The sequence below is a fragment of the Xiphias gladius genome, chromosome 7, assembly GCF_016859285.1.
Source record: "Xiphias gladius isolate SHS-SW01 ecotype Sanya breed wild chromosome 7, ASM1685928v1, whole genome shotgun sequence".
NCBI lineage: Eukaryota > Metazoa > Chordata > Actinopteri > Istiophoriformes > Xiphiidae > Xiphias > Xiphias gladius.
Window position 1 is genome coordinate 23,475,825 of NC_053406.1, and position 24,840 is coordinate 23,500,664.

The window sequence follows — 24,840 nt, forward strand, 5'->3', positions numbered from 1 at the left end:
TAGCTCTAAATACTGAAAATGTGAATGCGATTCATCACGTTTAGCGTCAAAATGGTTTCACAAGTCACTATGTTGCCATTTGTTTAAAAAAAAAAAAACAGCACACACCAATGCACTGGGCCAACATTGTGTCTGTTTTTGCAACATGAGGTTGCCAAAGGAGTGAAATTTCTGAATGGCACAACACGGCGAAAAAAAGACAATGTGAAAGGGGATTCTTGGCCAAGATGAAAATTTATCAAGACTAAAACAGTTGTGGAGTCTGCAGTATCCTACTTGAATTATTATACTTCCTTTCAGTGGTTACTTCTAATCAATTTATTAATAGTTGCCTTAAATAAAAATTTGCAGAGTGATCAATTTAATGTTAAAAAAAATTATAAATTTTAATTAAATGTGGCACTTATGAACTGTAGTTCATTAATGTCTGTTTAAATGATGAATGAATGGATAATGTTATAGAAATGCTTTTGTAAAAGACTACATCATAATCCATCTCACAAGTTTATCTTCTGCTTTAATATTTGCACGTTTTCTCTTTAATTTAAAGACATACAACCTGTTTGCCACACTATAAGTGAAAGGAGGAGTGTGGTGCATGCACGTCTTTAAATTAAAGAGAGATGACTTTAACTGAAAATAATCACATAAACTCCTAAAATTAAGGCAGAAGACAACACCTTTTTAAAACAATATATTTGTGTTAATCATTTGCTTTGCTAGTTTTTTTTTTTTTTTTTTTAAGAATAGCTGTCACGAATAGTATATTTAAAATATAAATATAATTTCATGAATTATTTAAAATCCATGAATCAATGATTGACTTCAATTAGGCCCTGAAAAATTGCATTTTCATAAAGTAAAATTATCCAGGTGGCATGCTCCACATTCCGTACTGTACTGGGCAATTTGTCATTACAGATGAAAACTACTGCATGTACCGTGTGGTACTTTTATATGCTGGTCTGCTCCAGCTACATGATATATTTCAGTATAGTCGGTGAGGTCATATACGCAAGAGCCCGTATGCAACATCGGCGGCTGACAGTAATGGTGCGCTCACGTGGGTGAGGAGAGTGGCCTCGTAGGCACTGTGATGTTTAAGCTGGAGTGATGGTGCAACAAAGATTTTCCCCTTAAACGTAATGTTTCTCCCCCCCTCCTCCATTTTATCTGTTGTGCTTTACCTGCCATTGTGCATCTAAAACAGCCTTGGAAGGAATCAGAGAGACCAGGAGGGGCTCACGGCACACGCCCTCCGTACCCGTATGCGTATGAGCTGCAGCAGATAGCAGAGGCAGGGGAAGTGACACAAAGAGTTCTGATTAAAGATAATGCTCCCCGTAAGTCAAACTGTCTGGCGGGCTGACGCTAAGTCAGCCCAGCCTTTTGCTGATATGGAGATATGGCAAGAGATTACTCATTTTCCTAATGATGAAAGTGTTCAACTGCAAATTGAGGCTGATTATATTTACTGAGAGCTTTTTGAAAGGTTGTTTTTCATAGGATGAGCTGCGGATTTCGCAGATCATTACCCCCCGTGAAGTGAGTGAATGAGGACTGCAGGCACCAAATGCAGCATCCCTTTTCATCATCCTCATCACACCTGTAGGATTGGAGCTTTCCATCACAGTCATATGATGGCGTTTTATGCGGAATTACATTCGTTATAATGTCATGAAAAGCTGAATCACATCAGGCTCTACTTTACGTGCACTAAATGGGTTTCAAAGCTGACATCTAGCTTAAGAGGAGAATGTGAACTTGGCAGTTCCACACCTGAGGAAAAAACATCAGGAGTCAAGAGTTCCCACCCCCCAAGAGGACCCTGTCTGCCTTGGCGCTCCATCGCCTAAATCCCACCTTTTTTTATTAACACACAAGAATTTATGGGGCTGTTTGGTTCTTATCTGCATGTGCTATGTCTTGCAGCTCCCGACCTTTCAAGGTCAGTGTCTTGACTATTGGGAAACCTGAGCAGTTTAATTCAAATTGCAATGGTGCTCTAATGCATCCATTGGACGTAAACGCCCGTAGTTTTATACTATCAGCAACTCTGTTTAACATCTTTTCATGTTTACTTCTCCGGTTACACGGATGGGACAGAGCCATGTCCAACCCAGGAGCATCTGGATCCCTTCACCGCTCGAGACTGATAGTGGGCTAGAGTTGCTGAAAATGCAAAATGGCCACACATTGTTGGCACACTGTTGCACTCCTGTTTTGTTTGTGACCTGAATTTACTGGAAATGCTCCAGAAACGTGCATTATAAACTTTGACTGGGACAGCTGTCTGCTTAACATCTCACTCGGAGCCCAGTGTAAACTGTAAGACGGCGTAGGAACTTCCCCATGCTCACTCATGTCCATTTGTGGTTTATTTAAGCTTAGTGTTACATAAACTGATGTCGCATACGTAAATACAGATACGTGACACCTGTCAAGCGCAGAAAAGAAGACAAACATACAGTATTTTCAGTGGACTATCTAGCAACTTCATGTTCTGTTCTTCAGGTTTTTTCAGGAACAATTTTCCCACTTTAAAATATGAAAGCTTGGGAAGCATTCCAATGCGAATTTCAGAGGTGTTTTATGTCCTGTGTGAGCGGCCAGGCGATATTCTTCAAATGTAACCGAACTGCGTTCTCTCGCTCGCTGTAAACTCCCATCTGTTCCTGGAATGGCTGACGTGTGACCCGCTATTGATTAGGACCAGATAATCAGGGCCCTGTTGTCATAGTCCATCCAGCTTTGTCCCTCCTCAGCACATTAACCAGAACCAGTGTTTAGGCATTCACTCATACAGTCATGGCCATTACAGCAGGCCCACCTCTTGATTCATGTATTGCAAGGTGCTCTTCATTGCGGTTGTTTTGTTGAGTGTTTTCTGGAAGGTTCTCGCCTTATTCCGCCACCAAAAAGGAACAAGAAATGAAGCAATTGATGTGCTAAATTTCCTCTTTTGTCCTTCATTAACTATGAGAGGCTAGGAAACGGCACCCACATTGAAATGAAAAGCGTCATCATGTTAACATGTGAGCAGTTGCTTAGTCTTCTAGAATCATTCATAATACAGTTTAACTACAGAGAAAGTCAAGATAAAAATATAAGCTGCGTATCATTTGAAATTTTGTGCTATTAGTGCCAATTCGGTACCTGATTTTTGTTAGTGATACCAAAACTATCCCTTTTTCCATACCTTACTTTCTCCCTAAACCTTTTTTTTTCAAATGTTAAATACTGCTCTAACATAAGCAAGCTTTAGAATTTCATACCAAAGAAATGCCCGACCACTTTTCCGCCGCCTTTTTGAATTCTCCGCTTGCTCAGTCCCATCCCTTAGAGCACCGATGGAATCCCTCTCCACCCGCCTTTTACTATAATTAAGCGCTAATGGCCAAGTGTCGGTGCGTTTTCATGCAGTCTCGTCACGGTGTCGTCGGCGTGCCCGAGCGCCAGCGCCGATGTCAGAATCAACCAGGAGACATGTTGCCTGAGGCGTCCAGTTCGACTGTAGCCGAGCGTTCAGAATCATGAGAGGTAAATCAGTCTGCCACAACACATGACCTTTACAAAAGCTGGTAATAGATGAGAAACTGGTGTTTGTGCAGCTGTGTGTGGTGTGTGTGTGTGTGTGTGTACTGCGGCAGCAGGTAAAGCGGAGAAGACCGAGTCAAAGACAACAACCTGCTGTCTCCTCCTCTCCTGCTTTAATGGGAGGAGAGGTAAACAAGACTATTCTAACCTTTTAACTTGGATAACATACGTGTTTAGTTTGGATGTTTGCTCATGCACATTTGAAAACATGCTGACTGATGCTTATCAGCAAGCCTGTTGACACAGCCTACTTCTTCACACACACACACACACACTATGTATTGCTCTGTTGCTGCAAAAGGCACAACTCGGATAATTGTTCAGGCCCCAACCATCTCCTAAGTTCATTAGCCGCTGTTACTGGGACGGCAGAGTGAGGAGTTGGTTTTCAAAGACGTTACACTCTGCTATGTACAAATACAGTAAATTCTGTGACCTGTCAGCTGTTGCTGTGTATCTTTTTTTTCAAAAAATGTGGTATAAGGCCTTGGAGGACTATCAACACATACCAGACAATCGTATCCCTTTTATTTCTGTGAACTGAGAGCTTTTGTATGAATTTGTTTGTTTTCCCACAGTATCATTGTTTTGCCGACTGCCAGAAATAGAGCAAAGCATGTCTACTTATCAACATGCAAAGAAACAAAAGGAATTGGCAAGACAAACTAGTTTTGATCCTATTTTTAGACGCAAACTTGCTCATAAGATTGTTTTGTACAGTTTTGTTACTAAATGTTTTCCTTCCCAGTCATCCAAAATAGATGCAGTTGTGTTGTTCCTTTGTACCCGACTCCAGCCTCTCTGTATCTGTAGCTGGCTGTCATCAGCACAGGACAGATGAGACTGTGTTGGAACAAGGTAAGATCCAGTTTTTTACGGGACGATTTGCACAGTATAAGACTGCAGGGACTCAGACATGGTGCGCTCATGGGTCCGGATGGCTGGCCTTCTTGTTCTTGGAGAGCTTCAAGTGGTAGCCGTCACTTCTTTTTTGTTTTTTTGTTTTTTTTGACAGCCTTGAGTTGACTACCCCTACGTACCGAATGAAAGGGGGTTTTTAATCTTAAATCTTAGAAAGTTTTCTTCACTGTTTCTCATTGATAGTAGAGTTTTGGTGCAATGTTTTGTGGTTTACACTGTTGTGTGTGTGTGTGTGTGTGTGTGTGTGTGTGTGGTTTTTTTTTTTTTTTCTGCTTAGATTTGACCTTTATTTGACTTTGATCTCTCCTGTGGAAAGAATGCGCATTGGGTGCAGAACATGATGAAAAATTGCCAGTACGTCAGAGTAACACCATGTCATGTGGTATTTGCAGTGTATTTCTAAGACAAACACGTAAATTTTTGATACCGTCATATTTGAGGTTGGGATCATCGGCCCGGCTCACAACTCTCTCAGTGTCCAGGCCAGTTGTTAACAAGGGCAGTGTGTGTAGCCGTGAGGAGGAGGGGGGAAACTTGGAGAGCTGGGGGAGTTCAGCCTAGTTTTACAGCTTCGGCCCTCACTTCCCAGCGCTTGGACAGTGATCGATGGGCTTAGACATGCTCTGTAGGACAGGCGGTGGGTGGGTTAGCTCATTTTGCTGTGTCCTCCACCCCCATGATTTACTTCGTCAGGGAAGTTTTATGCTCAAATTTGAAAGGGTGCATGAAAGAGAGAGGGGAAAGGCTGCACTGCCAGTTGTAATGTTGAAAAATCTGATTTGAAACCGAATGCACTTCAAGATGTTTTCCTTCGTTTTCCGTGCAAGATTTCTGTGAGTAGGTTATCAGAAAGTGTGACAGAGGGAAAGCGAGCTGAAAATCATTTTGTTCTTGAATTAAGCAGCAACTGCTTTTCCTGTGGAAATACTCATTCTATTTTTAGTATGATAAGGCCTCCTAAATGAGTTGTCTTTCCTCCGTGGTTGAGAGCTGTTGCTGTCCTGGGTTAATATGGCGGCTGCAGCTGAAGGATGCCAGGAATAACCCAGCTGGGTCACACTGACCTCTTGAAACTGGGCAGAGCTCCAGGTCTCAATTAACTGATGCTCTCTCTTTCCAGAAAAGGCAATGATATTTAAATGGGGTTTGTCAGAGTTATAGCGATTTGTCTCTGAATGGTTTAATGGCACTAAACCAAAGAGCTTTGTGGACTTTAAAAAAAAATATATATATATATCAGCTTTGTTCTGTGTTTGTTTTCTAAGGAGTAGTGTAATGACTATCCTGTATTTCTATGAAACAAGGAAGTCCACACTCCAGTGGAATCCTTTAGATGGGAAACGTGAGGAGTAACACTGCTGACTTCTTTGGAATCTGTTTCCCACACTCTTTACTAATATAATTTGCATTAGTGAACATTCATAACAACCTCCCATAGTGAGAAATGGCCTAATATAATCGTTTTTACACAACTGCAGAGCTTGTTAGATTGTGCTCATTAAACCTATTATTTTCCTTGTGCGTTTTTTCTTCTGCTTCCTGAGACTGGGACTAGTGGTAAGATGCGCACAGATGCGAGGGCCCTACTATCAACACCATTAAGGCTGTACTGCCTCTAGCTTTTTATCAATAATCAGTCTGACAGAAAATAAAATGAGAAAGTCTTATACCCCCATAGCTAAGGACCACTTCAGCTACACGCCAAAGATAAGATCAAAATCTGCGCTTCCTGGAAAAAAAAAGAAGAAAAAAAAAAGAAGACGTGTTGCTGCCTCTTCTTAGCTGTGTTTTCTCAGAGGAAAGACAAACATAACTGCTATCATGTCAAAATAATACTCAGTAACATTTTGCATAAAGAACCACAGATACAATCTCAAAATATAGTGTATATAGTGTGAATAGTTGGACCAAACAAGAAATTAGTCAAGTTGACATTTTAATCACTAGTTGCAGCACCATCTTAATGAACTCATTTTTTCAGCTAATTGTTTTCAACCTGTTCCGAGTTCCAAGGTTTTATCATTTACCACATTTGAGGATTTACCGCCGCATATTATGGCGGAGGCAGACTGCCTCACCTCAAATACAGACAGTCTCCACTAATATAAGAAGACATTGTTAGATTTTTCTGAAACTTAACATTACCTTCAGGGAAAAAGTGCAGAGGTGCTGTTTCCCACAGCAAGTGCTGTAGATTTCATGCCGAGGCTACTGCTAGGAACATTGTGTAGTGGCTAATTTGATCATGATATGAGAAGCATCAGGGTTTATCTGGCACTGCTCCACAGACGACAGGGATTGATTGATCATATTGTACGTCCACTTTGGCAGAAACAAAGTAGCTCATCACCACGTCACAATATATTTTACAAATTGGGAAAACCTGTATTTGTAGATTCAAACACAATTTAAGAGGCAGGAATGTTCCTTGGACGCTTCCGAGTGGTTACTAGTAGCAGTGAAAACCTGCATGACTAAAATGACGAAAAGAAAGGTGGCGTTCTGCAGCGCCACACACAACTGAGGTAGGAACACCACAGCAGTGACCACTGAGCAGAATCCATGCTAAAGATTTTATGTAAAGTCAGAAAAAAAGCTCTGAAGAGGCACTTTTTTCACAGCGGACATTTTGACTTGTCGCAGCAGGAGAAGAACAGGTGTAGCATGAACGACGACCGTCTTCTACGTCTCCCAGTGTCCCAGTAGAGGCCATGACAGCGTGACAGATAACCAGTATGCACAATACCGTAATGCTGGAAACCCAAATGGCTAACCCAGCCATCATTCATTTAACGTTCAATAGCTTATAAGAAAATTTAGCATGCACGTCTATTTTTTTTTTTTTTTTGGGGGGGGGGGCCGTTAGCCTTGCGGCTGTGTTTGTGTTGATGGAGAGGGAGGGGGCCTGCAGGATCCTGTGTGTCAGCAGCCTGCATGTAAGAGACATTGCCTGGCGGAAGTGCATAACTGGCAGATGTCCAAAAGCCCCCCCAACTCCCCTTTACTCCCCCTTTCCCTTCCTGGTCTATCTTCCTCTTTTGTCTCAGAGCAAAGAGAACACAGAGTCCCTTTAAGATGGCCACAGGGAAAACCTATGGAGCTGTTGTAATCAAGGCCACTGTTCCTCATCTGTGCTTTTCCAGTTGAAAAATACAATCGCGGCGTTATTGGGGTGAAATCAACATGTTGTTTCATATTCTTGCGTCACAACTGCTTGCATTGCTGGATTGCATAATTACTTCTGCTGCCCTTTCATGCAGTTATGACAAGGGATGTTTATTTACACTCACCAAGAAAACTCCAGCTCCAGTGACAAAATCGTATGCAGATGTAGCAGGACTTTAGTTGGACCAGAGCGGCGTCACTCACCAGCTCTGGACGTGGAAGGAGCCCGGAGTCTTGTAGTGAAGTTGTCATAGAGCAGCTACGCTTCGCTCATAGCTCATGGAGGGATATCAGCACAGGAAATACGTTGGAAGGGAGTAAACACCTGCTGCCCCCCCCCCACCTCTCACAGCCTCCAACACAGACACACACAAACCACACACAACCGCATGCGTGCTAAAGCACAGTAACCTGCTTAAGTTAGCAGACTTCAGTTTCTCTGAAGTCTGTTTGATCAACAGTTAACACCGCAACTGAAGTCCAGCTGTTGACTGTGTTGCCACGGCAACATTCTGCATTGCGCACAGTAAGAAATCAAACTGAATCGATATAACTATTGCTTATTGAAACTGTAGCTGGCTTCTGTGAGCTTAATTTATTTTATTTGATAGGCATTCTCCATAAAGGCACATGCTTTGTCCGTACTGCTTCACAGGGTAAGTACTTTCTTTTTCTTCACGGTGGTCATGTCCTTTCAATCTCATTCCCCAGGCATGGAAGAAACGCTGGTTTATACTTCGCAGTGGCCGCATGAGTGGTGACCCCGATGTTCTTGAGTACTACAAGAACGACCACTCCAAGAAACCCATCCGGGTCATCGACCTGCACTGTTGTGAGCAGGTAGATGCTGGCCTAACCTTTAAGAGGAAGGAGTTCCAGGACAGCTTTGTGTTTGACATCAAGACCTCAGACCGCACCTTTTACCTTGTAGCTGAGACCGAGGAAGAGATGAACAAGTGGGTTCGCTCTATCTGCCAGCTGTGTGGGTTCAACCAGTCAGATGACAACCACGGTAGGGAACCCTGATCTATTCTCGCTGCTCCATCACTCTGCCACTGCTTCTGCTTATCTCTCCTCCGTCTCTGTTTGCTTGTTGTTTGTTTGTTTGTTTGCTCATGTTAGCAGTTTTGTAATTTGTTAATTGGGCCAAAGTGTCAAATGAACTGATTTAAAAACTCCTAAAAACAACTCAGATGAGCTAAAGTGACCTACCTAGTCACTTCATTAAAAATGTATTTTTTGTTTCTATACATTTTTCTTTCAATTTAGCCAAGAAATCTTCCTTTGGTCTGCTGTTACCATTATCTTAAATTTAGATTTTTAAGCAATTAATACTATGGTTCCAGTATTATGTAGCACTGAAATAGTCTGTTAATGGATTAATCAATTAACGGAAAATAATATACATATTTGATAATTGACTTATTATCCAGATAATTTATCAAGCAAAAAATGCCAAACACTTGCTGGCCTTGCTTTTCAATTATGAGGATGTTCTGCTTTTCTCTGTTTTCTTATATCATTGTAAGTTAAATACCTTTAGGTTTTGGACCGTTAGCCAGAGAAAACAAGCAACTTGAAGACATCCCTTTTTTTTTTTTGTCACTATCTTCTGACATTTTATGAGCTAAATAAACAGTAAAATATGTGCAGTATATACAGCACAATATGTACCTACTGTCTTTACACAATGAATATAAAAGATTTTGGATGTTTAAGCATTAAAAAACCATATAGATACACTTATATTTTATTTGTCTCCCACTATGCTTTCTCATGTTACTTAGAACAGCTCGCATCTAAATTGTCACAAAAATTCAGCAGCAGAGGTCTCGCCACATTATATCGTTGGAGATTGTGTTTTTCCATCTTTGTTATTTGAGAGGGTGGAATAGGAACGTCTCTGCCAAATAAATGGACACAGTGTCTGAGAGTGTTATTGATTTTTCTCTTCGTTTGTTTTGTTAAAGAAGGGACTCATCTCTGCGTCTTGTATTGAGGATGATGGAAATTCCTAGTCTGGATTCGGGCCATTTTAAAAGTTAGTCGCAGATACAGAGGCTCGGTTTTTATGTTTGTTGCCACAGCTTCTGTTTTAGGTATTTTGTGTTCGAGAATGGCTGTTTTTCCCTCTGGTACTGGGGCTACCAATGATAAAAAAATGAATCCACTTCTGGCACCATAAAACACATTGGATAAAAGAGCCAGATCAGACAAGACATGCAAATTCATAACATTTTTATGAAATAATGTTCATTGTAAAACTGCTCAAGTCTAGGACAGAGAGGAGCTGTCCTCTCACTTTCATGTCATAGATTTCCCTAAATTACACACACTACACTCTGCTATGATCTCTTGCAATCAAATACAAAACTACTAAAACAAAAATGATGACTCAAAATTAGAGATAGTAATACAAACAGCTACAAACCGTTCTCCTTCAAAGCAGCAGTCAGTGAGGTCTTTACCTAGTATGAAGGCGTTCAGTATCATGGTTATGTGATCATAGACCCGTTATAATATTAAGCATGAATGTGGTGTGTAGTTACTGTTACTTTAGCTCATGATATCTGAGGGTTGAGCAGTTGGAGCATCAAGGTAATCCTGCCGCACATGAGAAATTGACCACATATATTCGGTACAGTGTATGTCTCATCAGAGTCTGTTTAAAAAGCCCCTCTCGTATTCTTATTCCTGCCCATCCAGATTATGTCCGTGCTATTGTTTTCCCGCCATCTGGCAGCTGGCGGACGTTAATCTTTGTGCACATGGTTGATCATCTGTAACATGCGATATGTCCAGGTGTGGAATGAAAAACAGCTGTGGGGAGCGTGGTAATGTTCGCATCATGCGGGGAATCCCCCTGGTTCAAATTCAGTAATTAGCAAGGTCCCGTTAGGAATCTCGAACTGTGTCAACTGTAGCCAGCAGGGTGTGGCTGGGGGAATGCATTGGGGGAGTGCGAGGGTTTATGTCATGGCAGCTGCAGCGGTGATCGTGGTCCTGTGAGTGTAAACGTCACAGCAAGCGTAGCTGGTCATGTAGCTTTGTTTTTCCCCCGAAATGTTATGTTGTTTCTGAGAAAACTTCCATCGGAAACAACATAACATGAGCTCCGAGTCCATCCAAAATGCAATTTTCATACTCCATTATAGTAGGGGGGAAATTGCAAGTGAAAGTTAAAAACCTGACCGTAACTCCTTGTGCTAGCTTATTCTCTGAAAAACCACTTGCTCACGCAAAATCATGATTCTCGGGATTATCTGTGCCAGAGGGCTGTGATTTTCAGAGACAGCCTGACTGATTTTGACTCGCATTGCGAACCAAAACTAACACCATCTTTCAACGTTTGAATGCTCTAGACGGGCGTGAAACTGTTTTAAGAAAACTTTCGTTGAATGCCTACTTCTTAAAAAAATATAAGATATACAGTCAGGTCCATAAATATTTGGACAGTGACACAATTTTTCGTCATTTTGCCTTTGTACACCACCAGCAGCATTCGGGGATGTCCGTGGGTTCCAGACTTCGGGCAGTCATTGACTGCAAAGGATATTAATCCAAGTATTGAAAATAATCCTTCTAGTTGTAATAATGTTGGTTTGTCCAATTATACTTTGGAGCCTCTGAAAGTGAGGATTGATGTATAAAAATGGCTGTAATTCCTAAACGGTCAATGCAATATTTTTGTTAAACCCCTTGAATTAAAGCTGAAAGTCTACACTTCAGTCACATCTTGACGGCTTTGTTTCAAATCCGTCGTGGTGGTGTAAACCTGATTTCATACCACTCGATATTCTCAGGTGAAGTAGTAGTTTTTAAATTTTCCGAGGTGTGCATGTTTTAAATTATGAACTAATCGTGCGCACAAATTTTAGATGTTATTCCTTCATATATCTGTTCCCCAAGTGCGTAGCTGCTCAGTTTACACCATTGGCCTATTACACCATTACCGCTGTCTTGTGTAGTCTGTGGAAAAAGCAAAGAAATGTATTGAGAGATGCAGCCATAGATGTTGAGGTGGTTAATAAGACCATTCAGAGTTGGCCCACTGCTGCTCTGAAATGACAGACCCACCGGCTGAGTTTGTAGGTTCAGTCGTGCACTTTTGTGCTGCAAAGAAGTGCTTCTTCCTCCTTTTGTCCTTTTCGTTTTCTACTCTGTCTATCTTAAACAGACACACCCACACACACACGCATGAGAGGCTTTTAGCAAGGAATAAGCTGTTGACTTATATGCAGATCCATCCCTCTCTTCCACTGAAAAACTCCCTCGTGTGATATCAAGTAGTTGTCTGTTTGGGGGTGGAAATAAATACTCAACTCCTCCTAAACTGTTTTTCATCAACCCTGGCCTAGTGTAGAACCAGCTCATGTTTTAAAACTACCCAGACTGCCTGTCTGCAGCTACCTTCAGACAAGCAGTCTGCAAAAATACATTTCGATCGCTACAAGAGCCTGTCATAGTTTTATTTTTTAAAACTCAAAGGGTTTTTACAATCTCTGCGGCATGATACCGTGTATTTAGAACCTCAATTCAGATAAGGATCAGCCATAGTACGTATTAATCAGCTACCAACAGAAGAAACCTGTCACTAAATACTTTTAAGAAAAGATGTAGCTGGTTTGGACTGGATATTACTTGATGACTGAAATGATCAACTGATCAAGCCTTACCGTTTCAGCACTACTTGTGAGTATGTTGCCCGAAAGGAATTTATCAAAGCAGTGTGCGTTTTTGAGAAAAACAAAGAAAGCTTCCTGGTCACTGTAGTCACGTAGCAACAAATTCCAGTTTTCAGCTACACAGTGTTACCATGTGGAAATTGCCAGCACATTTGAAACGTGCTTTTGCCCGATCCAGCTGGCGGAAACCACCTGTAATAAGGTATATTGATGCTGAAGTTGATATCATTGAGCATGTGTGTTAGTGTTAGAAAAAGAAATAGAGTATGTGAGACGAGAGCAATCTTGACACAACCTAATGACTTCCTGCCTGCATCAGTATTCTTTCCGCAGCATCTCCGATCTTGATCTTTGAAGCTGTGAACACGTGGTGCTCGTGGAGCTGAGCCACAGTTTCATACCAGCAACACGCTGAGCTTTTTCCAGCTGTATCTTGTATCTGTGGGTTTTGTAATTATAGTTTGATCAAATGACTCAGATAATGTAAATGGGTGGTAATTGGAACTAACAGAGGATAACTGTTCACAAACGTCTTTTTAGCAGTAAAGATATGTTGTGGGTTTTTCTTCCAGGCAGACAGCTGAAAATCTGAGCCAGTATATCACCTAACAGACTAGGAATTACCTCTCTGAAAGAAAACAAACCAGGTTGGAAAAAAAAACCTGAGAACTTAGTTCCTCTTGTGGAATTGAAAAAAAACAAAAAACCGACAAACAGAAGAAGCACAAATACCGAGTTTTGCAGATAGCATGTTTGATCCAGACAGAAGGTGTTAACCACACTCAAGACACGTCAGCCTGGATATCTGAGGTTCATACTGATAGCGTTCTGCAGCCATGATGTTACATACTGTACACATTGTCATTTTTTAGTGTCCTCTTATATATTTTATTTTTAGTGTTTTCAATGGGATGTCTAAAATGATTGCGAAAGCGATTAACTCGGCTTGGCTGCACAGTACAGAAGCAAAACAAGAGGTAACATTGCTGTTGCTTTCCCACCCCTGGAGACAGCTCTTGGTGAGTAAAAGAATGAAGTTCGCTGATCTCGCAATTTTTTTTCTTCCAGACTAAGTAAACAGATGTTAATGCTAACGTTGGCTACGTAGCGATAGCAAAAACTTGCAAATGGCACCTTTTGAGGAGTGCTGAAGTGTTTGTGCCTCTCCGAGGATTTTGGGGAAATGTGGCAGCTCCAGTTATACCTGCATCTTGATCTGAACTTACCTCTGGGTAGTCAAAGCTGGGTTCTGCTACCTGTGGTGAGCTGCCTCTGGGAACGGTGAGGAACGTTGGCCAAGGGGAGCACATGACAGTTCAGTGTTAAACAGCTCTTGAAAGCAACTTTCTCTCTCTCTCATGCTATCTTTCACTATGTCTCTGTCTCTGTCTCTGTCTCTGTTTCTGTTTCTCTTTCTCACAAGCGCACATCCTTATATATGCATTTTGCAGCCAGCTCTGAGATTGACATGGTATTTGTAGTAACGTTTTTGGCGTTGTTCAGCATTCAGGGATCATCCTAAAGCAACTCTTTGGAATTTTTACTTCAGACATTTATTTTGCATTTTTTTTATTTCTCAAATGTTTAATCCAAAAATGTTAAAACTGAAAGGCTAAGATCACCCTAATTACAAAGTAAATAAATAAATAAAGTAGCCTTTCCCCCCTTAATCCTTTCTGTGGCTATGGATTTTAAGATATTCACATATGAAGTATTTCCAAAAAATATGGTTTTATACCAATGTTTTTATTGAATTTAAGGAATAAGAAAACCCCACCAATGGTGTAATCATTTTGGACACATAAATGCCCATAAAGTATAAACATACAGACATGCATGCACATATATTGTATAAATACACTTAAAAAAAACACTCACATCCCCTCTCCTTTGGCTTCTTACACTTTCTGTGCATGCATGCCTGCCTTTCCCCCTCCCAAAGTGCCCTTTGTCTGCATTGATTTTTGTTGAAATAATGAGGCTCCATGGCACTGGAAGGTCAGGTTTCTGCTGCCACAGAGCTGTCTGAGGATGGGTTGGCTGTTGCTGCCACTGCTGTGCATCCCATTATACCACTGGCAGCCTCTGAAGGATTGCTGGAAACCAGAGATTCGAGAATGCATTGTGCACAACCCATCATCAAAATCTTCAAAATCATCAAAGAAAAGGGCTGAGATTTCAGTCTGTAAAAAGAGTGTGTGTTGATTAGATGCTCAAGGAAGTGCAAAGTGTGAGTAAGATTTAGGTTTAGTGATGCACTACTGCGTTTTGTTTGAAAAATCACTTCAATTCAACAACTGAACAAATTTGCAAGTGCAGCTGTCCCTCACTTAATTTTGAACAAAAGGAACAACCAAAAGGCAGACTGTTCAAGAGGAATTGGACAGCAGTAGGGATTAGTATAGCACCTCTGATTGCCTTACATGTGTATGCACAGAGTTACATGGTTTTCTAGTTCTCACAATCTGGGTGTTAGCGCTGTTTGTTATCAGATACTGATGGCTGGGTGTGTGGCGTGTGTCTGCACCCAGGGAGACCCACCCCCAAGCACAATCTAATGAATGGAACATCATCTCATCAATCATGGGCTTTGTTCTGCTCTCTCCTGGCTGTTTGAACTCAGAGACGAGGATAATCTCAACTAGGGGATGAGGTTTTTACTTGTCAGCAGTCCTCCTTTTTTGCCTTTTTGTTCCATCTTTTGCAGGACAACTTCTCCTCTTGTTTTCCTCCTCTTCATTTTGTCTGTTTCCCCGCCTGTTGCTTGAAAAAAAAAAAAAAAAAAAAAGTATATTGTTTTTCAGTTTAACTGATGCCATTAAAATGGTGAGGAAAGGGGGGAAAAAAAAGAATAACTACTAAATCAGCGTTTCCTGCAGCACCCTCAGTAGTTTTTGTCAAATCGCCACTGAAAATAGATTAGTTGTTCTGACAAAATCTTTCACAGGGGGTCACATTAAACCCCCGCCGTGAAGCCAAATTGATGACTTGTCGACCACAGCTGCAAATCTCAGTATGACTCACTTGGTTTAAGTAATCAACTTTATGATGGCCGTGGTCTTGCCATCTCATTTGAGTTGCCGGTTTCCAAAATGATAAAAATGTTTCAGCTGAGTAAAAATTTTAAATCTACTCAAAGCTTCCTTATTTGCTCATGCTCAGAAAAGAAGGGGTTTTGATTTGTACTCAGTCTCGGTCTAGCCTTACCAACAATGATTAAAGAGGAACCTACTTGAAAGATAGTAAAGCTGTGATCAGTGTTTGTTTTTCTCTTCCACAGTGGCTGTGCCTTTAGAAATGTCAGTTAAAATGTGACTGGTACTGGCAACACATAAACCTTCCTTGACAAGACAAGAATTTCACTTAATGCAACAAACCAAAAACATTCAAGCAGTTGCATAATATTATGAATTCAAGCTTTTTTTTTTTTTTTTTTTTTAGAATTTCATGTCTTTGTAATAAGTACAAGCATGCTGTAAAATCAGACTGTCTTCTAAAGAAACTCTAAGGATCCTCATACGCGGATCGCTGTTTTTATACATTTTCTTTTCCCCTCAGCCCTTGATCGTCCCACAATATGTGGTGTCTGGGTAATAATCTTGTTAATTTAGATTTACAAATTCTGCTTCTGTGTGGGGTAATTTTTTATCTTTAAGTTGGCGTCAGCCTGATTCTTCTAAATGATAGCTTAAGTAACGGCCTGTGGAAAAGCCAATCACTCTAAATACAGGCTTTCATCCAACCTGCAGTCGCATAGAAACTGCAAATGGACTATTTAGGAATGGGATTTTTCTTTTGGCCAGCTTTCTACATGCAATTCAACTGATGTCTGTAGATACTTATACCTGTCTCAATTTTGGAATCAGCAATTTGGAGTATAATCTGCTTTCCTTCACGCAGATAGGCCTCCCCAACTGTCACACTATAATACTTTCCCTGTAATAGGTAGGCAGGTAGTGTTGGCACAGATAAAAGTGTAATTGCAGAGCTGCCTCCTTTTTAAAGGAAAACGCAGATAATCCATCCAACTGTCTAGATCCAATGACATTTATGTGGACAGCTATTTACAGATCTACAGCGTGGCTGCATTTCTACAGTATTTGCAAAGTGCAGGGATTCCGCATCCTCAAAAAGATTGACAAAATATTACAGAAAATTACAGTCTTTCTGCAAAAAAATGGCATTCCATGGAGTACTTGATATCACTGGAATGTTTTAGATTTTTTCATTTTCAGATCTTTGTCGTAGATTGTTTACCAATAGACATTTAGTGTGGACAGGTTCCAACACAAGCTGATAATCACTTAAGTCGGTTTCCATTTCTGTTCAGTTCACAAATTAGAGATTTTGTTTTTCCTCAAAACGATAACCCGGGTGTGATGGCAGTACTTACGTAGGCCAACTGAACTGTTTAGCCAGCAATGCTAAAAGATGACCAGACTGCATATAAATGCAACCATAAGAATAGGATCAAATGTATTAACCCTTAAGAAACGCACTTAAGTTTATTGGAATGATTGTGTAGAGCGGCCTGACTGAATTACTACAGTGTACAGTATTTTGTAGCTGAGAGCATAAACACAAGTATCGAATTCTCCATTCAACACGACTTCTGTGTTTCAAGACCACACTTGTTCCCATTCTGTAATGCACTGTATTGTCAGAGCAAATTATCCTTTTATTTTTGGCTTGGTTGGCTGCAGGCAGCAGCACGACCCTTTCCAGGTAAGTGTTGCAATTTTCCGATGACAGAATCTCCATCTCATGCCCTCCCTACTGTTTCACAGCAACAGTATTTATCAACCCATCACCTTGCCGAAATGAGGTCAGAGCACTGAAAAAGAGCTGCTGTTTTAGATTTAGCCGAACTCTGTAATTCACTGGCCCTGACGAGCCTGAGCCTTTAGGTAATTGATCAGTCCAGTGTTTTGAGGCAAATTGATGTCGCAGTGTGGTCGATGGGTGGTGCTCACATGATGCTGTGGAGCCAGCAGACACAGGAGAATAATGTGATCAGGGAATGCTCCTGTGTATCTGTTCTGCTTCTTACTCCTCCGGGCCGTTTTCAAGGGAGGACGAAACGGCCATGTCACCCTGTTCAATTCAGACTAACTGGTAGAGCGAGGATGCCATTTTCCCCCTTCCCGTCAGTCTCCTTCAGTGCTAACAGCTCTCCTCAGTGCCTACCTAGCCCATCTCTGCCTCAGCTAGCGTCTCCTTTATCCAGTTATGTCCATCTCATTGAAAGCTCCCAACCCCCTCTAACCACACATGCAAATGGACCCCACTATGTGGTCTCCTGGGAAATAGTGTTGCTTTAAAGAGCCACTGGCCCGGCAGATCTATGTAGGAAAACAAATAATGTATGTACATAGTACACCGTTCACTTGGAATCAGCGCTGAAAAGAAAACAGTTATACACTCTGATCATTTAGCTGGTGGTCATTTTCCAGGTTGACTTACACAAGCATAGGCCTGTTTCAAGGGCACTTTGACAGGACCCATGGCGGGATCGGACCTATTGCCCGACCTTTGTGTCATAAGATGGCCTCATCCACCACCATGCCACCCTGCAGAGCCTTTATGTATCTGAAGTTAATTTGAAGAACTCGTTGTAGCTGTCTCAGCCCGCAGGCTATATTTTTTTAAGTACAATCTCTAATGAAACCATTAAGGGGATTGCATTTTTCTAGTACTCCAATTGAGGGCAAGTGGACAGCGTGTACCTTTTCGATTATTATCTTTTATGGAATATTTAAGGGATGATTGCAGTCCTGATAAAAAGCGTGCCACTGCTGTGTTGAGAAAATTCAAATGCTTCCTCTTGCTTCGTGTTTCCATCAGACTCTCTTTCAATTCAATAGGTCAGGGGTATTTTCTATTTTTATATCTCATTTCAGATTAGATTATCATATGTCCTCGTCTAATTCTGGCCAGACTGAGAGGAAATGACCACCCTACAAAGACGTTCTTGTCCTTAGTGATCCAGCAGGGTTCTAATTTTGGCCCCCCGGACCAGCAGCCAGCTTCTATTAGATTATGGTCCCAGAGTTGATGAGACAGTAGGTGATGTATTATAGAACATAATTGGAAGATTGCTCATGAACTTAGGAGCTCTTTGACCCAGAATAGCCATATGTCGTTCACCAACCAAAAGGGTCTTTTGATGCATTGCTAGTCGGATGTTTGTTTCAAGCTGAGGAATGTCATGGGAAGAACTCATTGTCTCTTTTAAGAGCCTTGTTTGATCTTGAAGTTTCAGCTTGGTTGTAGAAAACTGTTTCTGGTAATTACATCAAGCTCGTAACTCAAAAAAAAAATAAAAAATAAAAAACATTAAAAAAATATATAAAAAATAAAAATTATATATATATATATATATATATATATATATATATATAAAATAAAACCTTTATTTTACTTGTGCCAGTCCCTCAAGGTTTTTTACTTCTCTTTGTACGATGTAGTAGAACAAATTACTTCTCACTTTGGTTAATAAACATTTTACCCCCTTATAGTGAGTGTCACAGTACATTACCCATTGGAGGGAATTCTACTGGGAGCACCTAGGGGAAAGTTTCAGCGCTTTTATTTTGTGCTCTTTTCTCTATTTTTGTGTTGTGGTTCTACTGACTTGATGGAATTGCTTCCCAGCGGTAACATACATCCTCAGACCCATTAGTGTCCTTGATGAGCCATGTAGGCTATTCAATCAGCAGACTGGACCAGTCGTCTTTCATCTCCTTCCGATTCTGACATGTCATGTGCGGCAGTTAATCAAAAATTATTGGGGGCACACAGAAAAACATTCTCTTGTGCACACACGGTCCATGAAAATGAACAAGATTACATTTTGACTTTAGAATTTTTGTTGTCTCCTTGGCATTGAAGTCATGAAGTCTGCTTGTGTTTTTCCATGTAGCTCTCCGCTCTGGCAGGGCGGAGGAACTGACTTTCTACAATAAATCAATATATCTATCCATGTTAGTGGGCCCAGTGCTCACCGCACTGGATGGAAGCTTTTACAAAGCTTTTTGTGGAGAAAGGAGATGATGCCTGAACAGCCTAGGGAGAGTGGAATCACTCAGAACAATGGTGTAATTGAGGATCATCAGGGGGGGAGTCCCTGCCTGTGTGGCTGTGGGCCTGGGCATCTCACTGATGTCCACTGGCCTGGAGACCCAACAGCAGAGGCCTTTTTTCCCCCCAGGCATGGATGTGACCTCATTTAGCTAACTGGGCTCCAGAGTACCCCCGCCCTCCAACCACTCCACATGCATACACGAATGCTCACACACCACGTTCGTGTGTGTTTTCTGTTTTTCTCAGTGGCTGTGGTCCCTCTGTATGGTCAGCTCACATTGTGACTCACAGATCATTGTGCTCTTCTTAAAAGGCTGTTTTACCCATAACATGCTTTGTAAAGGTCTGATAAAGGAGGAGGAGAATGATGTAGGATAGGGAAAATTCATGTGCACCAGTTAGGAAAAAGTGAAAGTTGGAAGCTATTTTTTCAGATATGATTTAAATTAGAGCTGAAGTAGTTGACTGACAGAAAAAGACCAATTTTGATAATAACTTAAGTCTTTTATCCAACAGAAATGCCAAACACTCACTGGCAACAGCCTCTAAAATGAGAGGATTTACTATTTTTCTAGGTATCACCTTTGTCTCTTGGAAATTGTGCTGAGCATTTTTCACTATTTTCACTACATATTGAAATTATATTGTTTTAAACAATGAATCAAAGAAATAATCTGTAGATTAATTGGTAATAAAAATAATAATTTGGGGCTGCATTGAATCTCATTGTACACATATGCTCATGCAGAACCTTGCATTTAATGTACAGTGAAAGAGAGAGATTAGATTCAGCAAAAATATGTTTTGTTTTCCCTGTCTCCCGTCAGCTAGTGTTGCACATAGAAGCATGGGTCGATGGATCAGCGGGCCGCCCACTCTCTACTCCTACAGCTCAGTTTGCGCCTCCTCATTTGGGCCTCCTGCCCAGTCTACTTCCAGTATCCCCATCTTAGATATGCCTTTCCTTTGTAGTCTTTCAAAGCAGATATTAGGGATGTCACATAGAAACAGTGAGACCATTTTGTTCTCACAGTCCTGCTGTGCAAAACAATGGTCAGCTCAATACAATCAAACAAAGCACATTGACCCTGGTCAAAAAGGGAAAACTTGGATCATGTGCTTTTGAACCGCTCACACCCTGCAGCCCAAAAAAGCAGGAGGATACTGTTTTCTCTCCTCCCTTGAGACAGATACCTCTTCTCTATTGATTAGACAGCAGGCTGAAAGCTACTGAATACAAGACTTCATGCAAGGCAAGGTCATGTAAAGGCTTATAACCCTTCAAGGATTGTGACAACAAAAAGAAAAGGGATGATTACTAGACGGATTGTTTCTTTCTGTAGCATAAGTTTGTACAGCATGTCCGGTCTGCAGAAAACTATTTTTAAACTCTCAAAACAAGCTGGTTTTTTGGAGCGGGGGGAACAAAATAAAGTTTTGTGGGTTAAACAATCCATAACTCAATTTCTTCTGTCTGCAGATGGCAGGTTACACCACGTGCCCCGTTCTGTCGGAGCAGATGTCACCGGCTCAATGGGCCCTCTGACTGGAGAACGCAAGTCCTCTGCCCCAATCCACTCCAGCCAGCCAGTCCTCTTCACCTTCGATGTGCCTGTGCGCCACACACACCATAGCTCCTTGTCCAACAGTGCACCCCAGGACTACCTCCTCCTCCACCAGTGCATGAGCAGGAAGACCGAGAGTGCACGGTAAAGGTCATGACCTCAGGCGTCCTGTGTCAGTTTCCTGTTATCCGTTAATGCAGGTCAACATACAGGTTTATGGTGCTTCCTCAGCTCAGAGGCCCCTGAGGGGCTAGAACTACTGTTACAGGGGGAAAATGATCTAACTGCCTTGTGTGTATGTGCATGTTTGTGATTAAGCAAGATTATAATGAATTTTACAAGTGCTCTGATTGAAGACTATTAAATTGAAGTGAATATTTTAAACTTAAAACAGTCTAAAATGAGAAATAAATAACCTTGAAGAAATATTTCTATGCGCGTGGCAGATAAGTCTAAATTCAGAAGCCTGACAAAATCCATAAAAAGGCAAGATTTTTTATTTACTAAAGTTTAATTTTATTTAAAATAATAAAATACTATAGGGATATTTATTTTTCAATATTGGTAATTATTAAAAGATAAAATAATCACATTTTTTTTTTTTTGGTTAATCCAGTCTATTAAATAACCAAAAAAAAGGTATTTTGTCCCATTATTGTTGAAATCCTGTAAATCCAATATTGCCTTAAAGCAGACTAGTGTTTAACTGATTAGTCAATCAGTCATTTAAACATTGAAGCAACAAAATTTTCGCAAGTCAAGACGTGTGGATATTTGTAGAGTAACTGTATGTGCATGGACGGGAACGCCTGTCTTGGCTTTATGCTGAGTGGGAGAACAAAGGGCCCAAGTGTTTATGTTAAATGCACTCCTTTCCATTAACATTCACCTCACCTCCTGTTGCCATCGTGCCCACTTCCAAGAATCAAAAGGCAGCTTTAATAATGATGCCATTCAGTAGATAGTCGGCACAGTAGATGATCAATGAGGTTGAGGCTGCAATTCATCACTCCTATAGGTTTAGACTCGCCCAGGATAGACTTACCCTCTCAGCCACACGATTTTCACATAAATCTGCTGTGTTGGACCCCTTTGAAACATGGGAAATCAAACCTCACAGTCCATCTCATCAGCTTTATGCAGATATTTCTGTCAATCCCTCACCAGCTTCTGCTCTGTGGGTCGGTTAATTAAGACAGGCATCTGGTGACCGGGTATGATTCACGTCGGAATAAAAATTGGTCTGATGACCGATGGTATGAATTAATCCATGTAAAAAGCCCCCATTCAGTAACAGTGATGGAAGGGAGAATGATGAACAAAATTATTGATTGATGATTGAAATCCTGAGGAAATAGAAAAAGGAGAACTGATGAAATACAGCAGGCCATCTGACAGGAAAAAGAAATGGAGTCAGAGAGAGCTAAATGTTATGACAGTAATAATTGTATTACTTTGATGCATTTGTCATTTAAAATTTTTCACATTTACAATCAAGATTGAACATAACAATTAGAAGCCTGCGGTGTAGCCAACACATGCATAAAATCTCGAGAGAGAGAGAGATCAGCACAGACATAAAGAAATGACTCACTGACGATGTCTTATCTTTGCATTGGCCAAGTAAGTTGGGCCATTGGTCAGCTAACTGGCTAGAAATGTCTAAGCTGTAGGGTTGCTGTGTAGTTGGCACTCAAGGTCAGGCCTTACAGAGGAGCTAGAATAAATGAGGCATGTCCCTAGGGTGCCTAACCGAGGCTGACAAACTGTGGGAAAGTCATAGCATTCTCCCTCTTAACATGGATGCCCTCTCCCCGTCAACACGCCGTCCGCATGTAAACAAATCAGCGTTTCAAGGAAATGATGAAAACACAGAAACCGAATGCTTCTGCCACAGCTGCGCGAAGGTGCTCGAGCACTGATGTGGAGGTTTGTTGTTTTCTAAACGTGTGCTAGGACCTAGCGAGGTAAAGTTTCCTCTGAAGTGCTACTGTGCCATCTAGTGGCTTTTTGGGTGGTTACACTGAAATTAAGTTAAATAGAACTGTAAAAGAAATGTTTTTTTTAAACTTTAGATAGGCTGGCGTTGAGTTATGGGACACACATCTGTCTGCGGGGGAGGACTTAGTCATAGTGGAAAGTGGGCACGATAAAGACTTATTAGTGTATCTGTGTATATTTTGTCCATGTTGCAGGAGTGCCAGTTTCTCCCAGGCCACACGAAGCAATCTGTTTGTGGGGAGTGACTCTGCAGTGCAGAAACTCTCCCATGGCTTTTCCCACTGTCTAAATGGCATGGGTGCTCAGTTGCATGGCTTCTACAGCCTGCCCAAGCCAGGAAAACATCAGTCACCAGTCCATGATGACTCGTCCCAGGAGGCCTGTTACGTGCTTCCGCGGGGTTACAGCTCCGAGGCGCCGGCTCACAGTGGTTTAGGTGATCCTGATCTGGAGAACGAGGAGGTTTACACCTTCAAAACGCCCTGCAACGCCCTCGCCACCGTGCACAGCAACGAGCGCCCCCCAGACAATTACGATCTTCCTACACCACCCGGCTCCTTCTACCAGATCCCCCGGACATTTGATAAGAATCACAATTCCTTGACACCCTCCAGCTCTGAGTCCTCCTGTGCTCCCCCTCCCAGGCCCCCTAAACCTAGCCAGGGGTCAGAGGGGCCGTGGGGGAGTCCCCAGTCAGTAGGAAGCCAGAACGGAGAGGTGATGTCCGCAGTGTCGGTCATCCCACGCAGGAATACTCTCCCCGCTGTTGAGAACATCAGGCTCCACAGAGGTACACTGACTACAGTTAGTGCTTTAACTGCTTTCCTAATACGTGCCTCCTGAACGCTGCTTGGTTCTTTAAACACAACATCAGTTGACTCACACTGATCTTTTGAAATCACACATTTCACCTGTTTCCTGTTTTCAAATGCAAGTCTGACTTGATCACTCCATCCTCTTGTGCTATTGCAGTGACTGTGCACTTCCTTTTCCTCCCTCACTTTCTCTCACTCGTTCCCTCTTCCTCTATCTCTCATTTAACGCTAGCAGCTGAGTAGAAACAAAGGGGCCAGTCTAGCAGACACTGTTCTGTTGAGACGCTAATGAAATTCAAGCTATACAGCCTACTCCAGAATGTTTCGTTCCAGGCTGATGAGCAATAAAAAAAATTAAAAAAAAACACTCGCAGACACAATGCGTGGCCTCTTAGTTTGCTATGTTCTCTGCTTTGCAATGGCCTCGTATAGCCAGAGGCAAGAATTGAACTGTGACCCTTGTTAGTGAGGCTACAGGCTGCTCACACACCTGTGCTGCAAAGACAAATTATAACCCGTTGAAGCATTTAATTAAATGTCACTCATGTTCTGTTTGTTTCATTAGAAACACGAGTTTACCCCTTGAAATGTCAGGAATGTTTATCTAAGTAGGCCTCTCTTGCAGTGATTATCGTACAATATCTGACTCACGTAGGCTTGGCATTGTACTGTTTCCCCTGTGGAGAAGTTTTTTCCCTTTTAGAGTCTACGGCAGTGGTAAGTATTGATCTCTCTTCTCGAATCTCTCCACAGGCTCCTCCTTTGAAACCAACAGCCATCACCGTCCCATCCATTTCAACAGCTCAGGCCAGTCCGTGGAGTCTGTCAATGATGGGTTCAGCTCCTATCTGGTGAGTCACTGTCTCCCTTGTACTGCGCTCCTTCCTCAGATAGATGGTGTCGGTGCAAAATCATAAACTGCAGAGAGAGAAAATGCATTTCTACTATATTTACTCTGGAGAGTTGCAGTTTTCCTGTAACAGTGGGTCGGGAGTTTAAGAGAGTAAT

At 41.6% G+C, this 24,840-nt stretch overlaps 1 protein-coding gene across 3 annotated transcripts in view; it reads left to right on the top strand.

The window, feature by feature from the left end:
• gab2 (GRB2-associated binding protein 2) overlaps positions 1–24,840 on the top strand; it is a 37,904-nt gene that overhangs the window by 8,124 nt on the left and 4,940 nt on the right. For 2 of the 3 annotated variants that reach the window (XM_040130824.1, XM_040130823.1), the window contains exons 2-5: positions 8,395–8,695; positions 20,932–21,160; positions 23,212–23,807; positions 24,586–24,683. In XM_040130824.1, coding sequence (XP_039986758.1) covers positions 8,395–8,695; positions 20,932–21,160; positions 23,212–23,807; positions 24,586–24,683 — 1,224 coding nt within the window. Of the gene's footprint in view, positions 1–8,394; positions 8,696–20,931; positions 21,161–23,211; positions 23,808–24,585; positions 24,684–24,840 lie in introns of those variants that run through there. The other variant, XM_040130825.1, reaches the window with a different exon arrangement.